General features: G+C 38.8%; 1 protein-coding gene across 4 annotated transcripts in view; it reads left to right on the forward strand.

Moving 5' to 3' along the window:
- The window catches only part of zfpm1 (zinc finger protein, FOG family member 1), an 89,596-nt gene that overhangs the window by 51,294 nt on the left and 14,251 nt on the right, over positions 1 to 24,051 (forward strand). For 3 of the 4 annotated variants that reach the window (XM_029522819.1, XM_029522820.1, XM_029522821.1), the window contains one exon: positions 13,386 to 13,519. In XM_029522819.1, the coding sequence (XP_029378679.1) occupies positions 13,386 to 13,519 (134 nt within the window). Of the gene's footprint in view, positions 1 to 7,586; positions 7,693 to 13,385; positions 13,520 to 24,051 lie in introns of those variants that run through there. The other variant, XM_029522822.1, reaches the window with a different exon arrangement.

The following is a 24,051-nucleotide window of genomic DNA, read 5'->3' on the forward strand; positions in this document are numbered from 1 at the left end:
CTATGATAATAATCTCTTAGTTTATTCTAATAACTTATTCACATTCATTGTTGCAGCCATTAGTGTTCGCAGTGACTGATATTAACATGAAACAGAGAGTATAACAGCAGAACATTTTAATTCATCCTCTTTTTTTTTTTTTTTTTGTTTTGTTTTGTTTTTTTTGTCTTGTTTTTTTTACTTTCTGCTTCAAGATAATACAATTCATTACTGGACAGAAATTTTTCAATCAAACCATTTGACACTCTCTCCTCAGTATGTAATGAGTTGTTTACATGTCAGTCTGAGTAAACTCCTAAGTCATTAATGATAGTCAAAACAATTCTTTTTGTTCCTCGCTTTCTCAATTATATTTGACTATTTTCTGCCAACAGTGACCATCAAAGCTTTGTGGCTATCACTGATTAAAAAATTAAAAGGCACATTAAGCTAGAGACATCAGCAATTTTTACAATTTTTTCTTCAATTTGTAGTTCATTTGAAAAGATTTGAGGTTCTGTGCGTTTGTGTGTCTCAGTGAGTTTAATGAAGGTGTGATGGTAGCATGGTGTCTAGGTGGGAGCTAGGCCCTATCAGGGATAGAATGATATGCTAAGGCCGCCTTTTTAATCTACAGTATGTCCATACTGCATGATATGCAAAATAAATTAAGAAGCGAAGGGAAAAAAGTATCTTTTGAATGACCTTGCAGGCTGGAGGGTTTGATATTTTCTCTCTCGCTGCTTAAAATTCTTGATATGCAAATGGGTGTCGCAGTAATCCCTTGTCATTCGCTGGCTGGCTGGTTGGCAATCCCGACACTTTCGTTCCTTTCATTACTGTGGAGATCCGTCGTCAGTGGCCAGAGAAAATGAATTAATAAATGTGCCAAAAATTAAATGAGTGGAAGCAATGTCTAAAAATAATCTAAACATAAATAAATATGAATATGTGTGGACATGATTTACATTCTGTTCTGAAGGCTTCAGTTCTTCGCTCTGCCTAAACCCCTCTGCCTAATAAAAAAAAAAAAAAAAAAAAAAAGTGGTATGGTGTGTGTGGAGCTAAGGCTTTGGTGCATGAAGGCATGCTTTCATGCTTTCGACCACCTGCAGCCACACCCACAACTATATATTACTTTGACCCCCAATGAAATTTAGAAGGATTATATAAAGCATATAAACTTGTCATTAATGTACAGGGCAAGGTGAGGCAAGGCTAGGCAAATTTATTTGTAGAGCACAATTCAAACACCAGGGAATTCAAAGTGCTTTAGAGATATTAAAATCATAAATAGAAAATACATTTAAAAGGAAAAGAGAGAAAGAAAGAAAAAATAAATTATGTTAATAAAAGACAATAACAGCAATCACCAATAGCAATTAGCTATAGCAACCAAGTCTTGCTTTGTACCACTGTGTAAATGTTTTTAACATCTGCTGTGAAGTCTGACAGTTAATATGGTGTCTTATAATTAACTCAGTTTCGGAGCCAGGCTCCTTTGGTCACTGAACAAGCTGCAGGTTTTGGTACAGCTGACACCTTCAAATGACTTGCTTTTTCATCAGCTCTTTGAATTCAAATTCAATTCCTTCTCTTGTCTCACAGTGGCAGATTTGCACTTAAGGCAATAGGGAATGTCCACATTGGCCAGAGAGCAGCAGTGAATCTCCACACTAAAGAAACTTGAGCTGAAGAATATATATCTTTGCTATGGCCTATGATTTGGATGTTATTTTATCCAACAGTGAGATTTTAAAACACAATAAAAAAAAGAAAAGTAAAGCATCATCACTGGAGCGCTGGCGGGTTTCTCTCTAACCCAAACAATGGCCCAAGTCCTTGTAGTTGTATGCATATACTTTCCTTTATTCCTTTAGAATTATTGTGAAGAGGAGGTGCGCCTCATCACTTATCCACCTGCAGTAACACCTAGTTATGCATGCCTGAATGCAAATTGCTAAAGAACTCTTTTTTGGTCCCGCTGTTGGTTTACTCATCTCTTTGTGGAACTTCTCAAACAAATCCAAGAACTTCCAAAAGTTAAACAAGTTAGCATTGTTGAATTGTTTGCTTCCTAACCACTTTTATAAGAGGAGTTTGATAGCTTTAAATTTTGTTTTTCTCAAACATATTTACATTGTAAATATGTTGACAAAAGAATGTGCAGTCTTAAAGCTTAGATATTTGTAGTTTTTATTTTCCCCTGTTTATCATCTTTTTGTAAACAAAGAGCAGTGACACAGGATGTCATCTGGTTGACTGCTTGAGGTTACAGGAGGTGAAATTTGAATCAAGGGCTAGAGAGTGTTTTTACAGAGCTGCAAAGGGGGAAGAGACAGAGGCGCTGGAACTAGGAGGAAGACCAAGAAGTGGTTTAAAATAAAGAAGCACAATAATAAGTTTAGAGTGCAGAGATAACTAATGAAGGGTGAAAGAAGGTTGAATGTTTCGGGATCAATAACAGCGAGAAATGAGGGTTGAGAGATTTTAAGAGGTGCAATTCAGATAGTGAAATTAGAGGTGAGGGAATGGGAAGTAAGTAAGGTTAAGAGATAGAAAGATGAGTGAGATATGAAATGATGAAATGACAGTTGGATAATCTTGTTGGCTCTGTGTTAAGGTGCTAAAGCATATTAGAGATTTGAGTTTGAGTTCACTTTAAGTGATTGTTATTGTTTCTTTTGAACGATAATTTTGGTTGATTGTAAACTGGATCTGTTGGCTTACATACTTTGCAGCACAAATAAAGGTAACACCACCTAAATAAAGTTCTTTAGCTGTGCTAGTTGTGAGGCTCGATGTGGTGATGTTGGTCCCCTGTTATGTCTGTCAGATTTGAAAACACTCAAGGTTCAAAATGACTCTCGGTTAACTGGATATCATTGGAGTTCCTTCCATTAACATGTCTGAAGAATTTGGGGGAGCGTTTTGAAATTATCTTCTTTTAAGGGGACATGAAAAATGCTTTGCTTGAAACATAGTGGCATAATTAACTGAAATGTTTGTTTACTGATCCTTTTATTTCTCTTTAGTGCTACATTTTCCATGACCATTGCAATGAAACATTGAAAATCAGAATGATGAGCACCATCATAAAATTATGAGCCAAGTTCAGATGGGCTTTGACAGTGGAGGAGAATGACTAGAGAAGGAAAGGTGTGAACATATGAGAGATTAAGGTTAATGACAAGAGTTATTTTTAGAAATTACATTTTAAAATGTAATTGGATAAAACTGACTATCCAGTAGCTAACAACAAATACTTACAAATACAGTATATAGTTGCATCCATCCATCTCTGATACACTTAGACACACTTGTACTGTACTCTCTGTGACCTCCCTTCATATCTTCAGACAGCAGATTCCCATGTCTCAGAAAGAATGTTTCCCTGCAATTCCACCTGTCAATCAAAATGCTACAGTAGGATGATTAGTTGTCATTTGGCCAGAGGGCTCAGCTTGTCAGCAAGGCTTAGAATCCAGTATGCCGTTTGAAATGTATTTTGAAATATGGATGTTTCCTTCATGTTTCATGAACACACAATAGCAGTAATAATAGTTTTCTTAGCTACCTAAACCACCATGGGGTTGCAACCAACAACTGCTCTTAATAGTTTAGTGTAGAATGCACATTTTAAAATTAATCAATCAAAAAAGACATTGAAATCTCACTTTCTACAACATGGGACCTTGAAGGATTGCAAGTTGCTGTTAAATTATAGACATGTTTTACTAGAATGACTATAAAAACTAAAGACAATTATTTCTGGCTCATTCGTGACCAAAGTGCTGCAGCACTGTGTTGGTGTAGAAAGCTATTTAGACAACGAAACAAATGCTTGAGAAACAGCAACCAGTGACCAACCAGCATGTAGTCCAGTGTTTCAAAAGAACATTTTGCCTCAAGGTTTCCTCTTGATCCTTTACCTCAAACAAAGTCTCAATTAGTTCAGGGTGTTTTCATCTATGAGGCCACATTTACAGAGGTGGCACACTCTACCTGGTGTGGGTGTATGTTATGTCATTTGATTGATGGTGCCATTATCATATTTCGACAATATCACAGCACAAAATGGGCCTCAGTTGCGCGTGGTGGTACAAGTTTTTGCGAAGCGAAGCAGCTTTCAGATGTAAATTTTGCTTGTTGCAATTGCGAATATCACACTTATGATCAAATGCCAACATGTGTGTGAGATTGCTGTTTCTATTAGTATATTATGGTTTACAAGTGATATGAGTGAAAATTAAGTACTTTTGAGATTTATTTGTTTGTCGTGGAGTCTAGCAAAGGCAGCCTACAACCACCTCTCACTGCTGTTTGTTCATGAACAAATAAGCATAATGTATGCAGTAAAAACTTGTAACTTTTAGCAACTCATAAAAATTACTCAAAGGCATCATTACCCTCTGCCTCCCTCACACTGACTGAGTCACACATCTTCTTTTTCATTTCTCCTCTTCAGCCTGTCTGAGATGTCACTCCCCTCCTCCATCCCTGATGATTGATAGGTGTGAGGCCCTAATCTAAATGGACGTTTTTTTCAGGCTGTCCAGCTACTATCAGCCCATAACCGCAGTGTGTGATCCCATGGCATACCTGCCACTGGTGATGAGACAGGACATTGGCACACTGATTACCAGCCCATCAGATCCCTTGACTCTGCTGTAGCCATTTCACAACATTGTGCGCAGAAAAATTAAGCTTGTACTTAACTTTTCAGGGTGCTCCATCACACAAATCCATGTTCCAACAACCATAAGAAAGTAACACACTGCTGTTTTAACTAACCAATTAACTAACATGAAGCATGAAAGTGATGATAATCCCATTTTTTTTTTTTTTATCTGAACCATAAATTAAAAACATTAGCCTGAATGAATTCATTGTAAGACTGCACAACCTCTTGTCAGAGGATTTGTCTAATTTCACTGTCCTGATCAGCTCACCATATATCATCTTCTGCTGTCAACTGGTTTTTCCCATCATCATTATCTCTCTTTTTGTATCATATTCTGTCTTTCTCTCTTTGTCCTGCACACTCTCTTACCAGTCTCCTTCCTTTATTTGACAAAAATCACTGGTTAAGGTTCATCATAAGTTCTTAAGTCCTTAGGTATGACTACTGCCACTAGATGTTGCTGAACATTGTATATGTATGTAACTATTTAACATAACTATATGAACTTGAATGTACTGTATAAGTACAAAAATTATTTTCTACAAGAGGATAGTCTCATCAGAACCCTAATGACATGCATCCTTATCTGACATCTTGTTAAATGTCCCAGTTTTTTCCCAGTTGTTGCCATTTAACTCACATATTTGTGCATTCTTTATTACTCTACCAAGTAATAAAGTCCTGTGCAATTCTCACTTTCCACTTCCCTCACTGTTCTCTATTTGCTCTTGTCTGTTTAATTGGTGAACCTCTAAATGACCCTGAGTGTGTCGAGCAAATCTATCGCTCTTAAACTTTTCCACGTCTCCTACCCCGGCCTTCACTGACGATACCAAGCTGATTGAAATGTCATTTTTTTCACAAGAAGCCAGAAGGAGTTGTTAAAGCAGACATGAATTAATGATTGAATTAATTATTGGAGTCACATACCGTACAATTAATTTTGTGGCTTTGCCTCAGTCTTTTTTCCTCTCCCTGTCTCTGTGTAGTGAATGTCAAGAAACATTTTCTAATTAATTTATGTGTGATTATCAGGGATAGTTTCTGGAAGGTCTCCACTTTCAATTTTTTGACAGGCTACAGCCGAAGAGAGAGGGAAGAGAGCCGGGAGTGTGAATTAGTGCAGGCTGTGCTAGAGAAGTACGTACTGTCTCAAACACACTGGTGTATTAAGGTGCATGTGGGCTTACATTTACTTTTTCTGTTTTTATGTTTCACGTTAGAATTGCTGTCATGGCTCTGGCTGTTGTTTTACTTTTAACGTGATATTTCTACTCTTTTCTTCGAAACATGGCTCACAAAGCAATATGGGAAATAAACATAAGAAATTAATCAAAAAGAGAATTTAGTCTGCAAAATGCTTTCAGGACCAGGGCTCCATGACAAGCCTGGTCCCTGATGCCCCTGTATCTTGCTTTTTGTCACTTTGAATAGGTCTGTGCTGTGCTTTCTTATGGCTATTTCCAGCAACTGGAGAAACAGTTCAGCTGAGTGATCATAGTCATGTCAGCAGTGTGCAGGTAACACGTTCCAACACAGTTTGAAGGAAATTTAAACATGTTTATTCTGACTAGGCTGCATGTACAGGAGCCACAAAAGATGTAAGTCTACCATGAGTAACCACATTTATGCTTATTAGGATTGGGTTTGGTTTTTTGTTTTGTTTTGTTGTTTTCATTCCTAGGGACTGCAAATGACAGGGGCCTTAACATGTACAGTATCCTGTTTTGTTAATCTTTAAGTCTAGTCTTAAAGATAAGGCAAAACAAGATGTACCTTTGCGATGGACAGGCGACCTGTCCAGGGTCTACCCTGCCCTTGACCAGTGCCAGGTTGGATTGGCTACAGCACCCCCTGCAACCCTGATGAATAAGCAGTGCAGATAAGATGAGAAGATATACCTTTATTGATGCACTTGCGAGGAAACTACGCAGCAACATTAATGTAGTAACTCAAAGGGAAAGTACAAGAAGCAATAAAATTTAATTAGGAACCGAATCTATATAATAGAAGATAGAATTACTATATATTGTAACAAATACTATATACATAATACAATTGACAACAACAATACAAATGTTACTTCTGTTATTTATATATGTTATTGGTCTAAAGCTCTTTATTATGTTTAGATTTATAATTTTTTTCTGCAAATTTTAGGCCATTGAAAATGTAACCAAGCAGCAGCCAACATGAATGAGGAATTGACAGGAATTTCCAAGCAAAGGTACTTGAGACATCCGACACTCCGTCAGGCATGGGGTGATTAACACAAAAGATGATGAATATACACACTTTTTTGGTAAATGTGATATTTTCATCTTGAAAATTTAAGGATGGATAACTAACAGTACTTATGATTCCGCATGTAGATCCACAGGTTACAAATTCTGTCACTCAAACTCCATAATTTCAAAGAATGTTGTGCAGCTCTTTTGTTACTGGTTTGACAATAACTAATTCTTCAACAAATGCAGACAGAGGTCAGTTATTTTTTTATCAGAAGTCAGGGGATCATTTGTTTTTGTATTCCTTACATTTGTCTGTTGTCTGTTGGTGAATTAATCTCATCAACTGTAGCCCTCTCACTTCTGTTCTGTTTTTACCCCATTCGTCCTAAAAAAGAAAAGCTCTTAGTGGCCCCCGCCCCTACCCCCCTACAATTTTATCTTTCTTCGCATATTTGTGAATTTGCATGTTTGCTTCTTGCTCTTTTCTGGTGGTGTATGTATTTTGTAGATAAAAGTTCAGCAGTGCAGTTAAGAGAAATTAGTTGGGTAAACAGTGGTAAATGTCAATGATAAAGTTCTGTTGAAGCTCATCTGATTAGCAGGGCTACGCAGGTGTCTTATCTTGCCTGTGCAACAGAGGGTAAAATGGAAATGATTGCGTGGTCCTGAGCAGTAGATGTCTATCCCAGAAATGTCTATCTGCTGCTGAGCTGAGTCTGCTGGACTCTAGGGACCCAAGGGTGCTGCATGGTTTGTGGAGAGAGAGAGAGAGAGAGAGAGAGAGAAACCCGAAAGAAGGTTTGATCAGGCCTTGCTTGCTTGCTGTTGGATAGAGGCCTTTTATCAATTGGCAATATGAATGGCATAGGTAGTCATTAATGTGCTTGGTAAAATCTGTGAATGCCAATTTTTTTTTTTTTTTTTGACTGTTTAACAGCTTCATCATTAATGAAACAAAGGTGATGAATCAATCCATTACTTACTGAACCCTGAAAATTTGGATAAAAAAAAAAAACTAACTGCACCAAATAAATATTTTTTTGTCAAGAGATCTAAATATTTTATATAAATTTACTAGATAAATAAATAAATTTACAAGATACTCAGCTACTTCTTATACAAGATGTAGTATATTGTTCAGAATACTCATATCTACAACATCTGACCATTAGAAATAAAGAGCTAACAATGTTGAAAAAGATTTTATTAGTGGAATTAGGCTATAAGTAATTATATTGAAGTTTAATCACATTACTGTCTAAAGAGTGATTATTGATTAACACAGTTTTTCAGACTCTTTTCAAATTCAAATCGTGTATATTATCAGTCTAGCCTCACTACTTTCAATTTTGTTTCATGTCCCTGATGGCAAACAGTTATAATATTTGCTATGAATTTATCAGGTGATATTACAATATGTTAAAATTGTGTCATAGCAATTTTTTCTACTCCGATGAGGCATGAAAACTAGCTGTAAAATAGTGATTTTGGGACAAACTTAATTATTAGTATTTCTCATCAATATGTATTAACTACCAACAACCTGGAAACCAAATCTTCCAGTATCTGATCAGACATGCACAACTGGTGCCAAAGGTCATTCCAGAGCATCTCAAAACCCCAAAAGCCCTATGGTATTGTAATTTGAAGTCTTTTTGGAGAAGAATTACTTTGAAGTTAAAGACTGCTTTACCTCTAGGGTTTGCTTTGGTATGCAGTAACCTTTTTACATCATCCTTCTTTAACCATAGGACCTGACTTTCATCGGTCCAATGTTGAAAAAAGTCAAACTTCTCTTTGGAAACTTCAAGGGTACAGTGATTTCTTGTTTGTTTGTGGTCCATGCAAGATCTGTGTGAAAAACTCATGAACAGAGATCTTAACCAGCTCTACATCACATACAAGCACAACACGTCAACAGTGACAGAATTGAAATATTTATCCTGTGTTTCCCACTGGGACTCGAAAGCCAAAAAGAACGGGTGGTGTTGGGATTTGTCATTAAGAAAAGGTTTAACCTCACCTATTAGTGCAGGGTCGGAGCAGCACGCAGATAAAGATTTCCTGTTGTGCGGTGTCAAAAAATCAATAGCTGTGCTGTGATGTGCTCATTTGATATCAACAATAGTCTTTTTAAAAATCAATTAGGCTGGATAGGGGAGAACATCAGTGTTGGTTTACACCTTCCTTTTTTAACCCCTATTTCACATTGATATCCAATAAGGTGTAGGCTCTTTGTGGAGGATGCTACTTACGATTGACAGTATGCCCTTCATGCAAGTATATGTGTTTAATATATAGACACAAAGATGTACTGTGCTAAATATAGTTAATTACAAAAGATTCAAGGGCAGACTGTGAGTGTGAGTGGTTGTTGGTCTCTGTCTCTCTCTGTGTTTTGGCCCTTTGATGGACTGGTGACCTGTCCAGGGTGTACACCATCCTCACCCAGTGTGAGCTGGGATTGGCTCCAGTGGCCCCTGTGACCCGGAGACGGATAAGCGGTAGAATGAATGATGACTCTGTACAACTGAGGCGTGGTTAGCTATGATGGTTTTCATTTTATTATTATTGTCCATTTTATTACTTTTTTTTTTGCCAACATATAATGGTTAGTCTAACTAAAATTGTGTGTGTTTTGAATGTTTTCTCTGACTTAGAGTGGAGAAGAAATTATTCAACTGCAGCAACCAAAATTAGAAAAAAGGAGGACATGCTCACATTTTACACATTTGAATCAAATGTGTTTTCACAATTTTGACATAAGAAGACACTGACTCGGTTTAAAAGTAGAAACCGAAGGATGCTTCGTGAGGGCCTTCACATACTTATACATACAAACAATAAGCCATTGTTTCTAAAATAAAAAAAATACTGTAAACAAACACCTCCAGTGACAAACTGAAGGTAAAAAAGCAATTTTTGATTCTTCTCAAAATTGTCTTCCAAGTTGACACTACCCGCAGAGCAGCAATTAGTCTGCCTTTCCCCATATTATTTCTAATAGGATGGATGCATTATATAACCCTGTTTATAGAGTAAATTCTTAGCAGTTTTCTAAGGTGTGTTGGTGTGTACATTTGTACTAGTATAAGTATTCTCTATTTAATTTAATGTTTTAACATATATCCTCCCCCCATTTAGGGTGTCTCTCTCCGGTGATATATTCTCTGACCTACGCAGACTTCGCCATATCGAAACAACCTAACCTAAGAAACATCAAGGCATCTATGAACTTCTTATCATCCACAAATGAATCAGCATGTATCTTTTAGAATATGTCTTTTGTCCCCATTTGTGCCCTCTGCATGTTTGCCAGGCTGTTTTGGCACATGAAAGCCTTTGAAGGTACATACAGATGTGCTGCTTATTCCAATTTCAATTGACAGACTCACTCAGTCTGGCTCAGGTAATAAGCGCCAAATATTCTGAAATACCATCTCACATCCATCGTTCATAAAATGTCTGTACTCTAACCTCCGCCCCCGACTAACAGACACACACACACACACTCACAGTAACACACTCACTGATACACACACATCTGTTAATTGCGTTAGTCATTTCATTAATGACAAAATGATTGTTTTATTGTGTTGGCTCATCGAAGAGGCCTGGATGCCCCAGTGGCTGCTGAAGTGTCTCCATTGATAAGCTTTTGTGTCTATGCATGTGTGTGCGTTGTTGTATTGCAAGTGAGAGGGTGTGTATATTGCTGTAGTGATCTGTACTGGTTAGATGTGTTTGAGCGATGTCTGCCATCAAGTCATATGGACCAGGGGGGAGAATGAGATGTTGGCTTTATCATATTGTTTGCAGTGTGATCGTAATATCTTTAAATGCAGCATCAGGTTATCCAGGTAACTGGTGAGTTTCTTTATATGCACTGTAGAAGCTTGGTTATTATAAATCCATGTGGATTTTCAGTCATCACATTTCTCCTCTATATGTTTATCTCATTGATTTTAACTGTGTAACATTGGAAAATATCCCTGATGTACAGGTAGTCAGTGTGTATGTGTGTCAAAGTTAAATAAGTGAGACTTTTCTGATACTGGGGTAGCTGCTGACATTGATAACAAACCCAACCAGCCCTGTGTTCTTTGGAATGACAGAGAGAATTGTGTGTGTGTGCTTGTGTGTGTGTGTGTGTGTGTGTGTGTGCATGTGGCACAACAGTGATGGGGTTAGGAGCATACCATGCAGTGATGTTAGCAGCAGCTAGTGCAGTCTTATTGATAAGAACCACTGGGTTATTATGCAGGTCTGTGGTGGGCAGAAGGGGTAATTAACAGGGATTAGGATTGTTGGAAGCTTCATGTTACCCCAGTGAACACAGTTAACCTGCTGGGATTAGCAAACTGTTCTCATTAGCAGAGGTGCACAGATAGGACTTTTTCTGCCAATATTAGAAGGCAGTGCTGTATTAATCCTGACAGCTACTTATTCCATAGTCACTGATGCTGTCCATAATTAACCAGCTACACGCATCATCTTCACTTATGTGTACTTATAACTACATTTTTTTATCAGTTCATCAATCACTATAATGCTACTATATTTTAATATCAATATAGAAAAAAATCAGATGGACAGTGTTAGCCTACGGGACTCTCACTTTAATATAAGAAACAAGAAATGCTTACAAGGACATTATCAGACATATCGAGTGGTTTGTGTATCATTTTAGTTCATCATTATAGTTTAAAATGTTAACATGTACATATTTACAGTGATTGAAAAGCAAATCTGAAGTTAATTGATAGTTTTGAAATTGTATATTGAACTATTGTGTCTTGAACTAAATTACTTGATTTGTCAATTTCAGTTTAAGATTGATATTGAGTTATCAGTAGAAATTATGGTTGTGTTTGTCTTTATGGAAAACTTCCAAAAAAGTTTACTATATTGAAAGGTTATTATCAAGTTATTCCTGGCTTTATTGCAATGCTGTTTATCGGCATCAATCACTCCTCAGAAGAATCTGTGAAAATGTTTTGATGTTGAGGTTGGCCTCAAGTGTGCAAAAACAAATAACCAGTTTGGTTCAGCTAAAAGTATACTTTTGATGCAACAAGTCATGAAAGGACTGCTTATTTCAAATCCTCATGCTATTTCACAATGAGAGTCAATGGAGCTGGTCAGGCTGATAAGGGTCCTGTATGATGAGGCTTGGGCAATAGCATGGAGGCAGACTGGTCATTGATGGAGTGCAGAGATAAGGGAGTTCAGACTGACCAAACTGAGGCCAAAGAGGAAAATAGTACACTGGTTACTGGTTGGACAGACACTGGAGCTCAGACTCTGCAACCAGCAGGCTAGGTTGTCTGAGGAATCCTGTTTGGCCATGTTTTGACCATAGACTAAAATCTGACACCAGCGGAATCTCACAATGTATTGTCTAGAGCCTGGATACAAAAGGACAAATATGCAATGCCTGGATTACCTGTGTTTTATTATACCAGACAGTCAGATTTTAGCATAGATTTTAAGCAACATGTCACATCCTGTGTCACAATAGCGGCTTGAAAGGCAAACAATTTCTTCAACTTTTTTTTTTTTTTTAATATAAGATCATCTCACTTCCCTACATCTCTCCAACTTTCTTTCGTCAAACAACTTTCCTTCCTGCTCCCATCATTACCCATCCCCCTCCTCTTTACTAGCTGTGGGAAAGACATTTTATCAGCGTTTGTCCGTTTTTTCTGGTGGGGATAGATACAGAAAAGATAGATGAGTGTTTTGACATGGAGAGTGTTAGACAAACACTCTTATCAGGCTTGCCACTTTAGGCCAACCCCCCCCCACCACCACCACCAAAAAAAAAAAAAAAAAACACATTCGCCCGAAACACGGACAAGATGAGAAGTGGTGGTGGGTGGGAGGAAAGGAGGTGGGACTTTCAGTGCTTTCATCAGACAAGAGGTAGATGGTCAGAACACAAAAGCTCTGAACAGTGCAGTGAGCAGTTGACACCCAGTAACTAGATTTCCCACTGCAATGCTCATTAGTGCTGCTGTATCTATAAACTGCAGACCCCTGCTCCCATTGGACTTCGAGCTGTCCTAAGTTTTTGATGGGTGCCTCCTGGCTATCAGGCTATATCTGGGCTGCAGCAGGCTCAGAACCACAGCCGTCACTGCCATCCTTATACACGTACCACTTTGAGGAAGTACACAAGAAATTTCCCTGTCTGAAACCAACTGATGCTCAGCCTGTGCAATAGTCCCCCTGCTGTTGGTCTTCTGACAGCCTTTGCTCCATGGTCTGAGTTGTTGCAAGGGTTAAGGTCAAGCTCAAGCATCATGAAATGCTGATTGTTTTTGAATATTTTTTTAGTTTGTCACATAGTCTGCTAAATGTTATGGACAGGGCTTTTGGAGAATGATGTCTTTATCACCATTGATTACCCTTGATATCTTGATGCAAAGCCACCTATCAGTCTTACTTCATGATGGGAACTGCATTTCTCTTCCCTTTTCCCACCGCAGATGACCTGGAGTTAAGTGAAAAAGACAGCAACACCAAGGTTGTTGCAAGCAGGGACCTCCCTCTGGGTAAAGTGTGGGGACCTTACCCTGGAATGGTCCAATTAGACACCAACAGAGATGACCAGGAGACAGAGGTAAGGGTTCTGTGTTATCACTGTCCAATAACAGTTACTGCCACCTGTCAATTCATCATTTGTTAACATTTTACTCTTAGTTTAATTATCATAGAGGTGCTTTTAAACTAATTCTCGTGAATCATTAACATGAGCAAATGCCCACAGCAAATAAGTAAAATTCTTAAATGAATAACTTCTTAATGGTTTGATGGTAGTGCAATTGTTTGTTGCATTTTTTGATTTTACATTTTTATCGCACCATTTGATGGCCTTTCATGGCACTGCAAAAATATTTAAGCAAAATAATTCATATCACTGTCCATTATAAATGCAACGTGTCTTGATTAACTTGTCATAATAACAAGTCACTGCTGATGGATATGAGGGCCACAAGTTTCAACTCAAACTGTTATGACTTGATGTTTCCTTGTATATCCTGTTATTGTTGTTGTAGTTTTTTTTTTCCCCCAGTTTAATTCAAACTGGGAAAATGTTGAACCATTGACCATTATTTGCTTTTTTAATAAAAAAAAAAAAAAAAAAAATCAAACTTCACAAATGCAATAAATCTAGTAAAAGACAATATTTCATTAAATTGAAATAGATTTCGTATAAAGCAGCTGTACATTTTTTTCATGGGGAGCTTCACTACTCTTATTGTAAGCCTTCATTGTAAAATAAATCTCTCTTTAATCTCCCATATTTTTTAATGGAAGACTCTCTTCCAGTATTTTAGGGCATAGCTTTAACCCATTTTTGGATATTTTGTGTCTGAAAATATTATTTGATCAATCAAGGACTAGATTGGCAAATATGAAAATTGTTGCTATTGGCAGCCCTGTTTCTGACTTCATATTATTACAGTACAAACATTAGCTTTTTAGTGATCAATTCTGACATTCTGACTCATCATTAGATGTTTAAGATGTTTAATCAATTTATCGACAAGCATTTTTTAAGATTTTGTAGTAAATATAATGGTGACATGCCACTCTAATGTAAGAGAATATACACTAAGAATTAATCCTCAGTGAAAAGGTTCATTATTAATCTTGCAGTATATATATTGTATATGGTACTACTGAAGTATGAATAAGTCATGTTTTGTAACTACAGCTAGCAGAGATGGTCAAAGGTCAGAGGTCAGACAAGAAAGGCAATGAATAAACACCTTATCACATATGAGTGTTGGACAGTGCTTTGGAACAGTGTATGGGACCGGATGTATCCCTATCACAGCCTGGGTTTCTGCATCATGTGCAAGTCCATCTTATCATATGATACTGATGCTGGGAGAGGCTTCCTGGCACAGAGCACAAACTTTTACAACTACACACACACACACACAGGGGTCACACATGTATTCCTACAACTATTTGACTTTTGTGACTGACTGCCTTGGTTTACAATTACTCCACTATGATTTACTGTTTTCATGTCTTTAGCTCCAGGTGCGAGAAATTAAGCTCAAACTCTCTGAATCCAAAGCAGTTCATGCTAAGTAAAAAGAAAATGCCACGTAATTCGTATAGAGCTAGATGGAGGTTATACAAACCACACATATACACAACTGGGCCTTTCCCCATGAGTACCCTCTCCTCTCCTCTCCTGTTCCATACTTTCCCCTCTTCTCCTCCTCTCCTCCCAGCCCTCCCCAGACGTCTGCCTGCCTTTTATCTCCAAATGGCGCCATCCTCCTGGACAACAAACCTCAGTGATTGATTTCTGCTTGATAGGCTCTCATTTCTAAGATTTCGTTTATTATCAGTGAGGTTGTGAGTGTATAGATAGGTGTGTGTGTGTGTGTGCGTGCGCATGTGCATAAGCATTCAATCACACACACACACACACACACACTCACTCACTCACTCACTCACCAATCACCTTTTGTTCTTCACCTCCTTTCTGAAGTCCATACCATCCTCTTCCTCTTAAACTGTAAAGTCCACTTTGTTCTTTTGAGGGCTTTGCATTCACATGGAAAGCATCTCATTATGACGCTTAATACCCATTTTCTCTCTTCTTCCCTTATTGTCTGGACTGAAAGACTAAGGAGACGGACCTTCAGTATCTACTGAAGATAGTGGCTGTAATCTCACATTCCTCCTGTGTTTCTCCCCCTGTCACTCCATATCCTCCCCCTCCTCTATCCAGTCCTCATGCCTCCCTCCCTTTGCGGGTCAACAAGGGTCAGGGCTATCCTCCTGCTAGAGAGGTGAAATCTGCTCATCTCCCACTGTTCTGCTGAAGCTTGATCCATCACACTGCATTCTTACAGTGGATTACGCTGTATGTAAAATATAACCTCAATTCAAATGTCTTTGATCTGACTAAAAGAATAATATTTCATTTAAAAGAGCACTACATAGGTAAAGTTGCCCCAAAAGATTTAGCTGCTCAGTTACACACCTGGAGTCCATCCGTTACAAGTTCACTCATCTTAACAGCAAATTTTGTTCTGTTGAGCAGTTTATAAAAACTGATTCCTCGAGGCAGGGGAAATTCCTCGATCAGTTTTTGTTATCAAGGTAGTCAAATAATTAGAGGAATCGTTTCACCCCTAGTTACAACCACAATTTCCATTGCTATGTTCTCCATAATTTAGATTTATTCAGGCATTTTCAACCGCTAAGACGTTAAGATCGCTTGAGTTGCTGGAGCCAACCACAGCTGGCATCTTTGGCAAGGATGGGGTCACGCTGGATAGGTCACCAGTCTATCATGGAACCGACACATAGAGACAAACAACCATTCACTCCAACACTCACAACTACTGGCAGTTTGGAGTAACTGAAGCTGTCATGTCTTTGGACAATGGGAGGAAACCCACACAGGCACACGGGGAATATGGAAACGCCACACAGAGAGGTCCCTAGGTCCTGGAACTGAACCCAGAACTTTCTTGCTGTGAGGCCACAATACTATTCAATTCCCCTATGCTGCTTTATAGTTTATAGTAAAACCTAAAACATTTCTCTCTCATCTCTTACCACTCATCCGTCTGCGTCACTGTGGGTGCTGGAGCCAATCACAGCTGGCATCTTGGGCAAGGGCGGGGTCACCCTAGAGAGGTCGCCAGTCAATCGCAGGGCCGACACATATAGACATGCAACCATTTACACTCATGCCTATAGGAAATTTAGAGTTACCAGTCAACCTAGAAAGGCAAGTCTTTGGACTGTCTGAGGAAACCCCGACAGGGGACCACATCTTGAACACTTGCTCTATGACTTCAACATTAATGAAGACATTTTTTGCATTATATCAGCCATTACATCTTACATTATATCTTCATTTCACCATTTCAATTCTATGGAAAAGACAAACATCCAACATCAGTTCACCACACCTGTACAATATACTCACAGAAATCAGCAATGGCCAGGCCTGTCCTACAGGCTTGTAATGAGAGAGACTGCACTGGAATTGTGAGAGGAAGTTGGTTAATATAAAATATAGACACCGCTAAAAATTATGCAAGGAAGCATGGACATTAATTTTTTATTGAGAGTATATAGATTTTGAACTGTATGTCAATATAAACATTGTAAACACAGAAAGGGTCAGTGTGCAAGTGTTGTATTTATCTGAATCAACACACCTGTTTCTGAAGGGCATGCTTACAATTAGATAATTATTGCATGCAAGTGATCTCCAGTTGCAGGGAACCTTCATCAACATCAAATAATTTGATAGAACTATTAGATATGCGGACAAATAGATCCTTTGCAAAATGTAACTCTGTGGAATATTAAAGTCATCAAATCATGCTGCAAAGTTGACATTACAGACATTACTTGAGTTTCAGGGCCTTACTGATCACTTGATGAAGTTATATGTGTGCGAAAGTGGAGCATCCAGTCACTGAGCTCGGATGAGATCAACCACTATTTTGTTTGTCCTTGTCCTTTTCCTTTGTGACAGACCACTCATTTCAGAGTAAACAGTGTGAACACATTAGTTCAATTTTAAATTGACCATTTTTGGCATCAACTTTCCTTTTTTTCAGGATTCATTGTGACACATCACTGATTATCTGGACTCTTGCATGAGTTAATTGCTAGCCTGCAACAACAGGGGCATGAAGGTGTTTCACGAATAATAATACATTAATACAAGTTTGTGATTGGTTGTTACTGATAGAAAAATAATTCATGATAGTGTTTTGTTTAATTTTGTTGTTGTTGTTGTTTTTTTTGGGGGGGGAAACTTTATTCATCCCTCATCAGCTTTCCTCTTTTGGTCACACTCTCACTACGTACTGTTTTCTATACCTGAAATTTTTTTTTGCCAGTTCACTCTCCCTACTTTTCTTCTCTCAAACTCTGATGTACACTGTCCTTCCCCAGTCTTATCATGCGGTCAGCGGTGAGTTTGTTGGTCATGAGGTATAGGGGTGGGGCAAAAAGAATGAGAACGAAACAGATGAGATCCAGTCCTCGCTTTCTATCCAAGAGATCTTCTTCATTAGATTAACAGTGTGTTAACTGGCCTGTGTCATATGGAAATCCTGTCATTTGCATCTCTTGAGAAAGGGGCGTAAAACCATTTATCTATTTAAATATATTCTGGCTGATATGGCTGTTGGACTTTAGAACAGGGTATAATAATGTTTACTGATCAGCTGATCAGCTGGCTGCTGATTCCTCACAGTTTTTGGTTCAGTGAACAACCAAGTCACCGTCTACGAGTCTCCTGTGGCAACCCAGGAGTGAGCACACCACTGCTGCAATTCTGATTGGATTGTACATAAGAAATCTGATATTATATCTCCTCTCCTTCTGATTGGATCCTGCTTTAATTAACTGATAGTGTAAATGCATGTTATTGGACTGAATTTGCAGATTTTTTGTCAAATTTCCTCTCAGACATGGGATGAAATGACAGAAAAAGAGTTATGATGCTGAATGTGTGCAAACCACAAGTTAGGTGCATCTTTTGCATTGTTCCAAAGGACACATGTCCTGAGTAGAGTCTTTCCAATGTAGCACCGGAAGAAACTCCTCTTAGAACATTATCCCTATTGTTCTCCCTCTTACAGCAGCACCCAGCAGCTCACCCCACCCCAATCCTGTCTTTCGTGGAAAGGCAGCCTGAAGGCACGATCCTAGAAGGAGCAGAGTAGGGGAGTTCAAAGCGTTATCACGCGCCAAACGTCTTTTCATCATGTTTTAGAAACAAGCGTTCGCACTAATCCCCCAATAATCTCTCCAGGAGAACTGGGGCGATAAGGCGCGCCACCCACGGCTTTTCAAACACTTTTTGGGTAGTCTCTTCTCACTCTCTATCTCTCCTTCTTTCTACCTCCTTTACTCTCCTCTCCGCATCCTTTTTCCCTCACTCCCCAGGAAGGACGAGTGAAGGTGATCACCGTCGTCTTTGTAGTTCTTTTTTTTTTTTTTTTTTTGCATTGACTCTTAGCTGGTTTGTTTACAACCAGATTCTGATCTTTATATTTTATCTAGATCCATCAACAGTGTTTCTCTGCCTCTCAGTTTCTCTCTCTCCTCCGCCCATCAAATTAGAATATTAATTAAAATGGTGCTCCTACAGAAGATGACAAATAAATGATTAGGGAGAGTGTTGAGACACCTTCCACTATGCCCGCAGAAGAATGCAATGCATAAAGAAAAGTGACTTAAAACAAGAGGACAGTAAATAAATTGAGTCAAAACTGATTTTGACTGAACTAATCTCTCCAGTCACATAAAATCACCTCAGTCTTTGCTGCCTCATGGTTTGTAGTGGAGCAAATTCATTCATTCTAAACTTATGTTAAAGTCCAGCAATGAATTTACAGTATTCCTCCCTTGCCTTGAAAGTTTGCCTTATTTTAACCATGCAGGTGAGGACAACTTCAAGGTCCCATACAGTATAAAGTTAGATATCCATGTCTTTTTGATTAGAAACCAGATCTATGTTCTATACACTGTGAAAGCTTCTAAATAACTCACTCCACTGAGAAATACACATAGCCCATTCGCAGAAAATGTGTCCCAAAAAAAAAAAAAGTTTTCCTGAAAATTACTTCATTTTTATTCAATCGTTTGGAAAACAGTCAGCCAGTCAAAGGGACTTCCACATTGTAAGCTGTAGGTAGTATGGTATGATTTTCATGCTCCATGTGAACGTTCACTCACACATGCATGTGCTCAGTTCCCTCTAAGACGCACATAATTGATGATTCCAGGGTCAGGTTTTTGGCCAGGGATATTCTGACAGCTGTATATGTGTTCTACCAGGTCAAACCCTAGAAATATTTGATCATTCAGTGTGTAGGATTAAAACTAATTATGCTTTAATTGAAACTTGAAACATATGCTCCACACTATTTACCTAAAGGTGTTGCAAGTGCTGACCCTATAAGGAGAGCCATCTTTTATCTACAGGGATTGAATCAGCGTGCTCCCTATAGAATACCTCTGCTTTCACCTGTCATTTGGCTTGCCCACATCATGACAGTAGCTCTCTGTCTCTTAGTCTGTCTATCTAGTCCTGACAGAAGAGCCTATCACTCTGAGGAAGAGAGCAGAGGAATGATTAGAAAGAGAGATGAAAACCACCACAAAGGATACAAGACTGATAGACAGAAGAGCAGCCAGCCAGGCCAGGAAAGAAGAGGAAAAAGAGGGAAGGATATTTTGACTGAAACAACAAGAGGTAGAAAGAAGAAATTTAAAAGAAAAAGAAAACTGCAAGAGAGGCAAGGCAAACATGGAGGAAGAGGGTTAGAGGAGACAAAGGGAGGAGTTGTTCATCATTCAGTGGCAATGTCTGGTTGGTATCTGCATCTCCCTGTCATCTGCAGCAGCTTCTACAGCGGAGGAGGAAGTGTAAAGGAGGAGAGGAAAAACCTCTATCCCCTCTATCTCTTAGCCTCATCTACGGCAGTTCAGGAGCCCGCTTTCCAAGAGTGCCTCATTTTCAAATCGCTTATCTTGGCCCCCATTTTAAGTATTGCAGTTTTGTATTTTTACATGTGATTTGCATGCAGCTCATCAAACCTGGCTCCCTCCTTTTTTTTTATTCATGTTCTCAGAGGTATTCACCAATAGATGGGGCAGGGGCACAAGCAATACCTTCCATGAAGAAATAAGGTTTCACTCCAACTCATAGCCATGTACTGCCCTGATTATTATTGTACCTCAAGTGAAATATACAGTGTAAAATAGTATCTTGTGTCTGGTGAATGTTAGAGAAATGCTTTGCTTGGGTGCATTGAAGGAAAAGTGTGTGTGCATGTGTGTTTGAGAGGCGGATGAGACCAGGTTTCTGATTTTTATCTGCCTTCCTTTTCTTTGTATTTTTGGAGGATTCACACAGTGACCTCTTTGTATGGGACAGTGAGTACAACCCTCCAACCTCCTGGATTGGGGAAGAAACCATTTCCTGTAGCAGAGAGATAGAACTAGAGACGGAAAGAGAAATGAGGGAGAGATAGGACAGAGAAGCAGGAACAGGCAGACAGAAGAGAAGGAATGAGAGTTGGACAGTGGAAAAGAACTGGAGACTTAGGAAGAAAGAAAAATGTGTACAAGAAAGGCTCATTGCAGAAATTAAGACTACACAGGAAAAAAACACACTAAGCATAAGGTATGCTCGTGCCCCTGCCGCACATATTGGTGAATACCTCTGAGATGAAGAGGGTGAATGAATGAATGATTTTGTGAGGAATGAATGAACAATGATTGAAAAGGTCAGGAGAGGAATGGTTAGAGGGGCACGAAGCTATTTCACACTTAATGGCAGCAAGACACACTAACTTGCTTTACAAATATTAGTGTATTTTATTATTTATTTATTCCTGTGATACTGCTTTTTGTTGGATAATTTTTGATCAAACCTTTCTGGTGGCTGCTAATATTCTTAAATTGGCCCTGAGAGTTGTTGCTGTGTTATGTCCATGCCAAGGGAGACATTTTTTTTAACTGATTAGTCTTAATAGCTCATAGTTTCATTGAAAACTGTCATCATTGGAGGGCTGCTGTATTGGATTGCATTGATTAAAGAAATATGAACCTAATAAACTGGTGAGTGTGTATTTAGGGCTATTCGAAGAAAGGCCTTTCACTGGTCTGTATAGTACAGGAAACCCTGATATGTGTAACCTAACCCAAAGTTCAAAGATCTGGCTATATGTGTTAGGACAACATGAAAGTATATTCAGTGAGAAATGCATCTTCTTTGTTAGGACCTGATAACTGGCAAATGGTGGATAGACTGCACTTACATAATGCTTTTCTAATCTTTTTGTCTACTTTTTGACCTGCACTATCATAAACATTTACACACTGATTATACATTGGGGGCAGTCTAGGGTTGACCTTGATGATTTTCCTGTTCCACAGTGTTTACCATATGGACATACAGGCAGGTGTCCCCAGCTTGAATCTTGGCAGTGCAACATTTAATGACCCTTAGACTTATTCAGGTTATTACAGACCTCAGTAAACCATATTAAAGTGTGTGAAACAGTATACACCATTGAGACGTAGATGAGTTCGATGCACCAGTAGTGATTTGCATATACAAACACAGCTAATCCCTTGTGGCAGCAGTAAAACTGTGGCCGTTGACAGCTGTACAGAGAAGTCTTAATCTGCTCATCTACAGAGTTCTGTGGTGGTGTTGATGTCAGGGACTCCAGTAGTTTTTTTCTTTATTTCCTCTTTAATAGGAGTCTGTGTGTGTGCGTGTAAGCATGTGTCTGTGTTTGTATATGTTTTTATATGTATGTGTGTGTGTGTGTATGTATGTATGTATGTATGAACTGTGTGTAAACATTTATACATACATGGGAAAGTTCTTCCGTTTTGCATTCTCATCACCATCATCATCACCAGTGCTATTTGGCTCCCAAGAGAATTCGGGGGCATTCTGATACTGAGAGAGGGAATGGAGGAAGAAAATGAAGAAATGAAATCAGCCTGGCATCATTTGCATTCAAGTTTTATCTGCACAGGAGGAGGGCGTTTTGGGGTCTGATAAGGAGAGGGCGTCGCAGGCTGTGCTGGAGGTAGAGGGCTGTTGATGGGGAGAGCGGTGTGTATGTGTGCATGTGGATGTGTGACAGTGTGTTGTTAGTGGATGTGTGTATGAATGTACTATGTGAACTGACTTTGTTAGAAGAAGGTGGCTCTGGATTTCAGCCAGTGTTTGCACTGACACACACAGCCTGAATGTTACAGCAGCTACAGTGAGGACAGGGCGGTGGGGGTGGTAATGGTGTGTATGGTGGTGGGGGTTAATATCAGACCAAATAATTAGATTCGCTATCGTCTCAGCGGCAGCAGTGCGGGTATCAGGCAGATTAAAGCCAGGCTCTGGGCTGGTTAATATTCATGAGGGGACCAGGGTCTGGGCGAGGGGCTTAGACTGTAGCTCAAAGACTCTCCTCTGGCTGATGGGGCTTAAGGAAACGCTCTCCACTAAGATGGAGCTCCGCCAGGAAGGTCTCACATCCCACTGATAGATGGAGGGCTGTGAGGAAAGAGAAGGAGAAAGTGACAAAGTAACAGTAAGGTGTGCTGACAGTTCATAGACCTTCATCTACCTGGATCTTTCAATCTGTTTTTCATCTTGATATCAATAGGCAGCAACCTGACAGCTCTATTGTCAGAAATGTTCCTTTTTTTTTAAAATTACACCATCCTCACACTTGTAGTCTCTGAATAGCACTCTTTCTGTAAAGAGGAAACGCACATAATATATGGGTGGAGAAAAGCCATGCTGCAGTTTCAGGTTCAGGGAATAACTATCATTAACATGAAATGATAACATGAATTATGCAGGCTATTCAACAATTTGAGAGAGAAATCAAGACTTGTGGGTGTGAGGACAGAATTATTGATTCAGGTGAAAAAAACTTTAATTTTTAAAGACAACAGTTCTCTTTAAAAATGACGCCAGATAGGAATGCTACCAACATTTATATTAACCCAAAGGAAGCCTTTGGATTAAAGACACACATTATTTATGATGAGAAGCAACATTGCTAGCAGCACTATCAAGTTTGTTTTCTTCATGTACTGAACAGCATAATAAAGTATTCACACATGTAGAATGCTATCTATCTTTAACACTATTTAGCTGCTCCAAAAACGACATGAGAACGACATCAGACCAAGAAATGTGAAAAGGGTTTGATACCATCCAGTGGCTTCTCCGGCCTCCTTAACTGACCCCCACATATCTCATTTGCATTCTCCACTCATCTACACACACATACACAAAAGCACAAACACACAATCGTGCTCAGAGTGTAATCTGCCCTCTTTTTTTGCATTGTGTACTTGTGACTGTAAAATGTCTAAAGGAAAGTTGTCCTTGTTCCAATTTAAAATGATAGATTATCTGCTTTTGTAACATGTTTGTTTTGCAATCTTGAGAGTTAAATCCTTGAATGGTGCTTTCTGGAAATATGAGCAACAGAATCTGCAGTAGCAGCAAAAATTGATCAGTATCTTTAAATTCAGCTGTGGTCATGTTGAGGACATGCTGAATAAGCGACTGATAGATTTCCAAGAGATCTCAGAGTAGTCTGCATGTAG

The sequence above is a fragment of the Echeneis naucrates genome, chromosome 16 (genome assembly GCF_900963305.1).
Source record: "Echeneis naucrates chromosome 16, fEcheNa1.1, whole genome shotgun sequence".
NCBI lineage: Eukaryota > Metazoa > Chordata > Actinopteri > Carangiformes > Echeneidae > Echeneis > Echeneis naucrates.